The following is an 8,386-nucleotide window of genomic DNA, read 5'->3' on the forward strand; positions in this document are numbered from 1 at the left end:
TAAGTGATTTTAGGGTCAAATTTGGTGTTTCAAATGTTATATTGTCATAAAAAGTAAAAAGGTTTTACTAACGTGACACAATTCTTATATCACATGGAGTTTGGCTGTCTTAATTGGACTAAGGATATTAATTTTCTATCCTCAGCAATGAGATATTTTTTCATCAGTTTACGTGTGAATAACAAGGTGTTTATGCACTCTTGGAAAAGTATAATAGCTGTGTAGTACTGGTGTTAAGTGACTTCGGAAAAGATACAATAAAGTGCAAGAGAGTTGCGAGGGCCGTTGGCTTGACTCTACTTGTCGCTTTTAAGTGGAAATTTGCAAGCAAGCTGCGAGGGCCATGTGCCTGGCTTAGAGTTGCAGTTCCGAGAAGTGGGAAAAGGATCTCTAGAACTTTAAAAATAAAAATAGTATTACCAGCGAGTGTTAGTGTGCTTGTCCGAGGAAGACCAATTGAGGGAGCACGACTACAACGGAAAGCAGTGACGAGTGTAGCGGACCTAAGCGACGAGGTATTATCGTCGAGGATCTTGAATCAGGGAACTCTGAAGCTCGAGGACAGTTAACAGATCTTTCCAGTCCCCAAGGGGAAAGCAACGTCTTTTAAGCATCCATTACGCGGGCAGAGACCTCGACGACATGGAGCGAGTAGAACAAATGTGGACCACTATGATGGAGCTGACCCGAGAGGTTGAACGACTGAAGGCAGAATTAACAAGAGTCACTCGGCAAGCTCCAACAACACAACCTACTGCACCTAACTCGGCAGGAACCGTTGTAAGAACTAAACCTGTTGAAGTGGTACTGAGGAGGAGTTCTGTCCCGATGTTCAAGGGAAACGAAGATGAGCTGACGGGAGGCGAATGGCTTGCCAGGGTTGAGTCCGAAATGGAACGGACAGGGATTACGGGAGACGCCGAGAGAGCAAGATTCGCCGCCAGCTACATCCACCCTGAAAAGGGGAACGCCAGGAAGGTGGCTTTGATGATGACCTCAGGATCTATCTCATGGGAGGAGCTCCGGAGGGGCATACTGGCTCAGTTCTCACATAAGAAGAAAACTTGGGACGAGTGCTTAAGGGATGCCGAGCGATATCAAGACGAGTCTTTTGAGGACTGGATGAATAGTGAAAAAGCTATTCACATGAACTTTACTCTTTTAAGAGTATGGCCTTTTCCAGTATATCATTCCCTATAACCATGAGGTTTTTGGCTAAAACTATGGTTGGTTGTGCTCTGGACAAATACAGAATTGGAGATGACTGGGATGTAAAGAAATTGAAAGCCATCCCATACTCGCAAATCATGGAGGATTACAGGAGATGGGTAGAGAAAAACAGGGACTAGGGAGGCTCGGTTAACAGCGGTAAGGGAGGAACGAGCAAGGGAACCTCAGAGGAGAAAAACTTGGCAGAAAGGAAGCAAGTACTTCTGTGATGTCCATGGATGGAATAACTCGCATCCAAAGGACCGATGCTGGAGTCCCGGGACAAGAACCAAGAACCCAGCAAAAGTTTCATGTTTCTTCTGTGAGGAAGATATATATATATATATATATATATATATATATATATATATATAGTCAAAGATTGTCCTCAGAAAAATAAATATGGCACAGATAGAGTAAAAAAATATTTTCAGGGCTGTCGCAGGGGGACGGCAACAAAAGGGATTAAAGGCAGAGGACACACGTACTGGAAGCTGAATTCCTAATAATTCCTATTTTAGTTCGAAAGTGAAATACTTGAAGGAGAACCGGCACTAAGGGAGGCTCAAATGACCTTCGAAATGGGAGGAAAGGTATTCTCGCATACATGGTATGTATTTCAGGACGAGGTCAATAACTTTCCAGGGAAATGTGATGTCCTTGTTAGTTAGTTCTTAATGTATCAATATAAATTGCTAATAGGTTTTGACAAATGGAGAATTTGCCAAGGATCTAATGTCCTGCAGACAGGCATGGTAAACTATGAGGGACACAAACCGGTTCAATCACCTAAAGAGTCTGGAAAACTATAGCAAAGAAGCTAAGGAAGATTTAGCAAAGGTTAAATTGGAAACCATTACTATTCCTCCAGGAGGTTAAATTGGAAACCATTACTATTCCTCCAGGAATAGCTTTATTGACAAGTAAAGGTGGACAAATGGAGGATGTAACTGTAATGATGGTAAAATGAAATCCATTGCAGGAGTTACCGTGTTATCAGTCCTGTTATTTACAAAGCAGAGGATCAGGTGAAAGTCCTATCTTGTAACTGGGGTAGAGTACGAGTACTAATCCACCAAAAAACGGAGGATAGCCCAGGCATTCCCTATGGAACATACGGATATGGAACCATTGGGAAGTTAGCCGAAGGTCACAATGAGAAACAGAGGGTATTGACTAAATTAGCACTAAATGCTGTAATCTCGGAAATATCGAACAGTGCCGATGAAGATGACCCAGGCCAGGGTGCTTGGGTGCCAACCGTGATCGTGCGTGGATGCCGAAATGGAATAATCTTTTATTTTTTAATTCTGGTTAATATCGTATTGAATCTCGTGTGATCATACAAAGTAGACGAGAAAAGGGTCTGCAACTATTCGCATTCTCCAAGGGGAGAAATTGGACTCGTCAGACGGTGGAAGTAAATATACAGATGTACACAGTTACTTCATATGTTTATAATAACCAATTGGTATAATACTGAAATAGAATGAAATTTACAAAAGGGAAGTCACACGTAAAACTGGGAGTATTAGTCTTATAACGAACACTGAATTCGCTCCGGAGAGAGTGAACACAAATCTATTTCCAGTGGCCAAAGTGGAAACACGTTTGGGGCGTATACAACTCACTATCATCCCCACTTAAGGGAGGACCAAAGGTGGTGAGAAATGGTAAGTCAACACCCCAAAAGGACTAGGTAATAAAGAAAGAGAGAGAGAGGGGGAGGGGGGGGGGGCTGATATTATAAGCATTTTTTTTTTATATTTGCAACTTACAATATTAATTGATATTTTTTTTTTTTTTTTTTTTTTCATTTCAAATACAAACCTGATGCTATGTTTACACTTAAAGGATAAAAGTTTATTTGTATGTATATGCATGTGTGTGCACATGCGTTTATGTGTGATTGCTCTTATCGCTTATGTGTTTTAGCTAAATGAGAAATAATCCTGCATCGCTGGCGACCACAGAAAAAACTGTACTTTGGTTCTTCGTACCAGTCATGTTGCGTAGGCGATAATCAGATATAGCACCGGACACCTTGTGACCTTGAAGACCATCCGAAATAGTTCACAAATACAAATCAGTTTCTACTTCTCTGCTTTCCTTGTTGATCTCGAAACACCTCTTCCTATATATATACTACTAAAAAAAAAATACAGCGAAAAAACTATTAAGGAAGTCGAAATTACAAACGTAAACTGGCAATAATTACATGATACAGTTGCCAATTCGCCAGTTTAGCACTGCATACACGGGCACCCATCAGCACAGTTACTGAGGAGAGCTGTTGCAAGCACACGTTCCTAAAGGTGAATATTTTACGTGTTCTTTAAATTCACAGAGGTTGTAAACGGATGAATGAAGAGTTTAAATAGCTGGAATATAGAAAGTTGAGTTAGTTATGAATTGAACTTTGATGAGTATTTATGAATTAGACGAATGACTTGTTGCATTTTCAGTTATAGTGATGAGTGTGCATTTTTTATCCACAAGTTTCTCTGTCTATGAATGTAGTTACCTATAGTGTTGCCTATTTCTAATAATATTGTAGCGTGCCCCCCCCCCCCCCCCCCCCCCCCACTTAGATGATGCTCGCTCCGTGTTTTTGTCTTCCGTGTGTGCATACGCCCCGTTGCGTGCACAGCATGTGCGTGCGTATGTGTGCAAGCATGAGTATATGTATGAGTATGTGAATATGTATAAGTGTATTTACGTATGTTAGTGCATGCGAGTGTCGGCGCGTGATTGAGTGAACGAGTGTTGAATTGCGTGCGCTCTCCGGGACGCACGTAGTCCGTGCACTATTTATATGTGGGTGAGTATGTATAAGCTGTATTTACAGTTGCAATGTCGGCATATACTTGTCCGCATACGTATGGCAAAACACGTGTCTACGTGGGGTTGCGTGCGGTGTCTGCGTGAGTGCGTGTGGTTGCGTGCGGTGTCTGCGTGAGTGCGTGTGGTTGCGCTTACTGACTGTCCGTTGTATTGAGATTGTATATGTTTTTGTACATTATATATATACATATATATATGTATATACGTATATATATATTTATATATATATTTATGTATATTTATATATATGTATATATGAATATATTTGTATATATATTTATATATGTAGAAATGTATATATTCATATATGTATTTATTCACATTATATATATATATATATGTGTGTGTATATATGTTTATATATATGTGTGTGTATATATGTTTATATATATGTATATATATGTATATATATGTGTATACATATGTATATATATGTATATGTATATATATGTATATATGAGTATATATATGTATATATATGTTTATGTGCAGATATATACATATGTGTGTGTGTGTGAGTGTGTGTGTGTGTGTGTGTGTTAATGTCACTGTCATACTGCTACTATGTATGTATATATGTATATATGTGCGTGTGTGTATGTGTGCGTGTATGTGTGTGAGTGTGTGCGTGTGCTTGTGCGTGTGCGTGTGCGTTTGCGTGCATGCGTGTGCGTGTACATGTGCGTGTGTATACATATATACTGCCATACTAATAACAAAAGTCATATAAACCTAACTCATTGAAAAATTATAAATGTCTTTTTATAATTACATAAAGTAAAGTACTGTAATTAATGGATGTTAAGTATGGAGCCTATTTTTGCACACTTGGAAATTGTGTATAATATGTAACAGTTGCATAAAATTTCTTGTTGCAGGAATTGTGAAGATGAACATTTTGGTGAATGACTCCCTGGAAACACTCTGGTCAAATGAATGGATAAGAAGAAGCATTGTAATATGCATTGGATTCGGAGTCATTATTTGTGTTAGAAAATTCTTTCAAAACAGAAAAAAGGCTAAGTTAAGGTAAGATAAATTAGGTATATCAATCAATCAGATTGCTTTATCCATTCTGACATTTAGATTCATATATCAAAAAATGTATGATGTCACTCATTATACCAGCGTGGAATGATAATTCAGCACGTGAACTATCTTAATGTAAGCAAATATTTCAGAGCTGAGTGGAATGCTGCAGGCAAGGATGTTGTAGTTCTTCATCAATTTTGGCGTGGCAAATATTGCCCAAATTTCAGTCCATATGCTTTGAAAGTGGAATGTTTTATGCGTTTGGCCGGAATCAAGTATATTGTAAGTAAAATATATGTTGCAGATATGTACACTCTCTATTGCTTATTTAACAGTAAATAGAAAGACAAATATAAATTGTGCCATACTACATCCTGTGTTATACCATTTCATCAGTATATTTTGGTAAAGGAGATTTTATTTCACTCTACAGACTGACGCCCAAGAACCTTTTGGAGCAAGAGGTTTGTGCCCTTGGATCACTGTTAATGGAGAAGACATTGAGGATTCCCAGCATATAGTTGAACGTTTGACGGAGCAGTTTAATGTCAAACTTGATGACCACATCACACCAGAGAGGAAGGCAACTCTTGAAGCTATAAGAATCATGTTGGAAGAACAGATGTTCTGGTATGATGCTCTCTAACTCTACATTCAAGAAAGTAATATGATAATTCTGTTATTCTCTATTTCTTTACTAATACCTAACAATTACCTGTTTTGTTTTGTTTTTCAGGATTTTGTTCATGTATAGGTTTTACCATACAAAATGCAAGGTATTTAAGAACACTCAAGTATTCCCAACCTGGTTTCTGCATTACTATTTCCCAATATTCGTCTACTACCACTCACAAAAGCGAGGAAGAGCACAAGGTATTGCAAGACATACATTCGCGGAACAGGTCAAGATGACCGAGAAAATTATGGAAATCCTTAATACACTTCTTGGTAAGTTTATAGATATTCCAGGTTTTGTTACTTTATCAATAAGAAATAGAGCAAGTTTTCATATATCAACTGTATAACACTGAAGTGTTAACAAACAGTTATAACAAATTATATATTTTGTGATCATTTATGATAAGAAATTCACCCACTCTAAACTGTTATTTGAAGGTTACTTGTTCAGAATTTGACTACGAAATTTCATACTTTTTTTTTATTGTTGTTATAAGAAGCTAAACATGGAGCTTGTCTATGGTAGTGAAACTGTAGTCATGTATTACTCTTGCAACATATATTTCATATGTATTTCTTAATTTTAGTGCAATTATATTATTTTACAGGTGATGGCCAATATTTTGGTGGTGACAAGCCCTGTTCAACTGACTGCATTATTTTTGGATTTTTGGCTCAGGGCATGTGGAATGAGACAGACTCGCCCTTTGAGACACTTATCAAAGGTTAGATAAAGAGAAAGGAGAAATAACACATGGATTGATATATATCTAGCATGTATTTTATATTATGTTTCCTCTAGACACAAAAAGAAATATGTATGTATCCATTTTTATTTTTCAGTTACATATCCAAAGCTAGCCGCTTACTGCATCAGGATGAAGGAGCGCATATATCCTGACTGGAAGAAGCTGTTAAATCCACCTCAAGAATAAAGGTTTAGAAAATGTTGAATAGATATGAAATTGTAGACTGTACAGGTCAAATGCTTCATTTCTAAGATTGTTCATTGTCATTGTGATTTGGGGACTCAATAAATAATAGTATGTCTGTATGTCTGTCATTCTGTTGGCTACAATCTAGAGAACTGAGAAAGATGATGGCTTGGGACTTTCCCCATGTAGTTAAGGATTTTCCTCAGAGTGCAGAGTTTTGTGACTAATGACTATATTCTTACAAAAGTTACGACCTTAAGGATTTGATATAATAGTAAATGGGCACTGTTTGTGTAATAGTACACAAATAAGGCACTGTAGCTTCACTCACTTAGCCAGTAGTACAGTAACGGTTGGCACATACATACAACTTTGAGTTTTTATTTATTTATTTATCTTATTATTTTATTATTATTATCATTTTTTGAACTTTTACAAAAAATGTGTGCACAGAAAGTTTGGGTGTGTGGCTGTGTGCTTGGAATGGCCATTGCCTTCATATTTTACATTTGCCTAATAAATTGTTGATAGAAACTAAGATTGTAGGATCATAAGGGTAGATTCTGCCAATTGGAGAAGAATGGCTTAATATATTAATATAAGAAGCTTTCAACTTCAAGTGAATATTATGAAATGTGTTTTTTTTTAATCATAACATTTATATGACTATGAGCTTAGATGCAAATTCATATGTGAAGTAAGTGAGGTTAATAAATAACATGAATATATAAAATACTTATACTCATTCACATGAAATATATGTTATATATGTGTGCGTGTGTGTGTGTGCGCGTGCGTGCGTGTGTATACATACGTGTGTGTATGTATGTATGTACATTCATTCATTCATTCATTCATTCATGCATTCATACAAGGCAAGTGAAAAGAAATAAACATATTATTTTTTAAAGCTGTAAATTTTAGAGAACCTGGTTCAAAGAAGAAATTTTTCTAGTTATAATGACTATACTCTTATCTTTCTCCCTGACTGGTTTATAAAGAATGGCCAGGTGGTACCTTTTCTTATCTTGCCACTTGCAAGGCCAATAACCAATAATTGTATCTTTTTCTTATTCTTCTCCTCAGCCTCTTCTGCACCTCTTTTATTGTTTCCTTTTTCTCATCTTCTTTTCTTCTACTTTTTTTTTTTCCTTTTCTTGTCTTGTCTTGTATTGTCTCTTACTTTTCTTGTCTTGTCTTTTACTTCTCTTGTCTTGTCTTAAATTTTTTGTCTTGTCTTTTACTTTTCTTTTTCTTCTTATCTTCTTTTTTTGCTTCATTATCTTCTTCTTTGTCTTCTTCTTCTTCCTCCTAACTATGGTAATTATTGTAGGATTGCAATTAGAATATAGACAAATTAACAAAAAAGGAGATAAATTTACGAAAAAAGAAAGAAAAAAATAATGTGAAAACAGCAATTGACATGGTACAGCAGTGCTCACATACCTAATGAATTGCTGATAGATCTATTGTCAAATGTTACCATGTTAGACTTGTCCCAGTGAGAGCTGAGTTTTAGGAAGGCCGTTTAAGTTTTAAGATGCCTTATTAATTACAGTATGTTGGATATGAGGACAAAGGTGGGACTAGTAATCTTGCATATGTGAGAAGTTTAGAAAGTTGTAATGAATTATAAGAATGCTCATCTTTATAGTCTTTGCTAAAACACAGAGGACTGTAAACCCAAT

The 8,386-nt window shown here is 36.7% G+C and overlaps 1 protein-coding gene across 1 annotated transcript; it reads left to right on the top strand.

The window, feature by feature from the left end:
* Positions 1-3,031: 3,031 nt before the first annotated feature.
* Positions 3,032-6,813, top strand: LOC125032600 (failed axon connections-like). Its single transcript, XM_047623853.1, has 7 exons — positions 3,032-3,524; positions 4,932-5,082; positions 5,235-5,367; positions 5,519-5,715; positions 5,822-6,033; positions 6,372-6,488; positions 6,607-6,813. Exons 2-7 carry the CDS (start codon positions 4,943-4,945, stop codon positions 6,696-6,698), a joined length of 891 nt encoding a protein of 296 aa, XP_047479809.1. The 5' UTR covers positions 3,032-3,524; positions 4,932-4,942; the 3' UTR covers positions 6,699-6,813.
* Positions 6,814-8,386: the final 1,573 nt, after the last annotated feature.

This window comes from Penaeus chinensis, chromosome 14, assembly GCF_019202785.1.
Source record: "Penaeus chinensis breed Huanghai No. 1 chromosome 14, ASM1920278v2, whole genome shotgun sequence".
Classification (NCBI taxonomy): Eukaryota; Metazoa; Arthropoda; class Malacostraca; order Decapoda; family Penaeidae; genus Penaeus; species Penaeus chinensis.

Bases quoted from the DNA above. Each gene is read 5' to 3' on its own strand.
- LOC125032600 (XM_047623853.1), top strand. From the start codon at position 4,943: ATGAACATTTTGGTGAATGACTCCCTGGAAACACTCTGGTCAAATGAA. The intron at 5,083-5,234 runs GTAAGATAAATT...CAAATATTTCAG, and splicing joins AGAAAAAAGGCTAAGTTAAG to AGCTGAGTGGAATGCTGCAG. The intron at 6,489-6,606 runs GTTAGATAAAGA...TTTATTTTTCAG, and splicing joins CTTTGAGACACTTATCAAAG to TTACATATCCAAAGCTAGCC.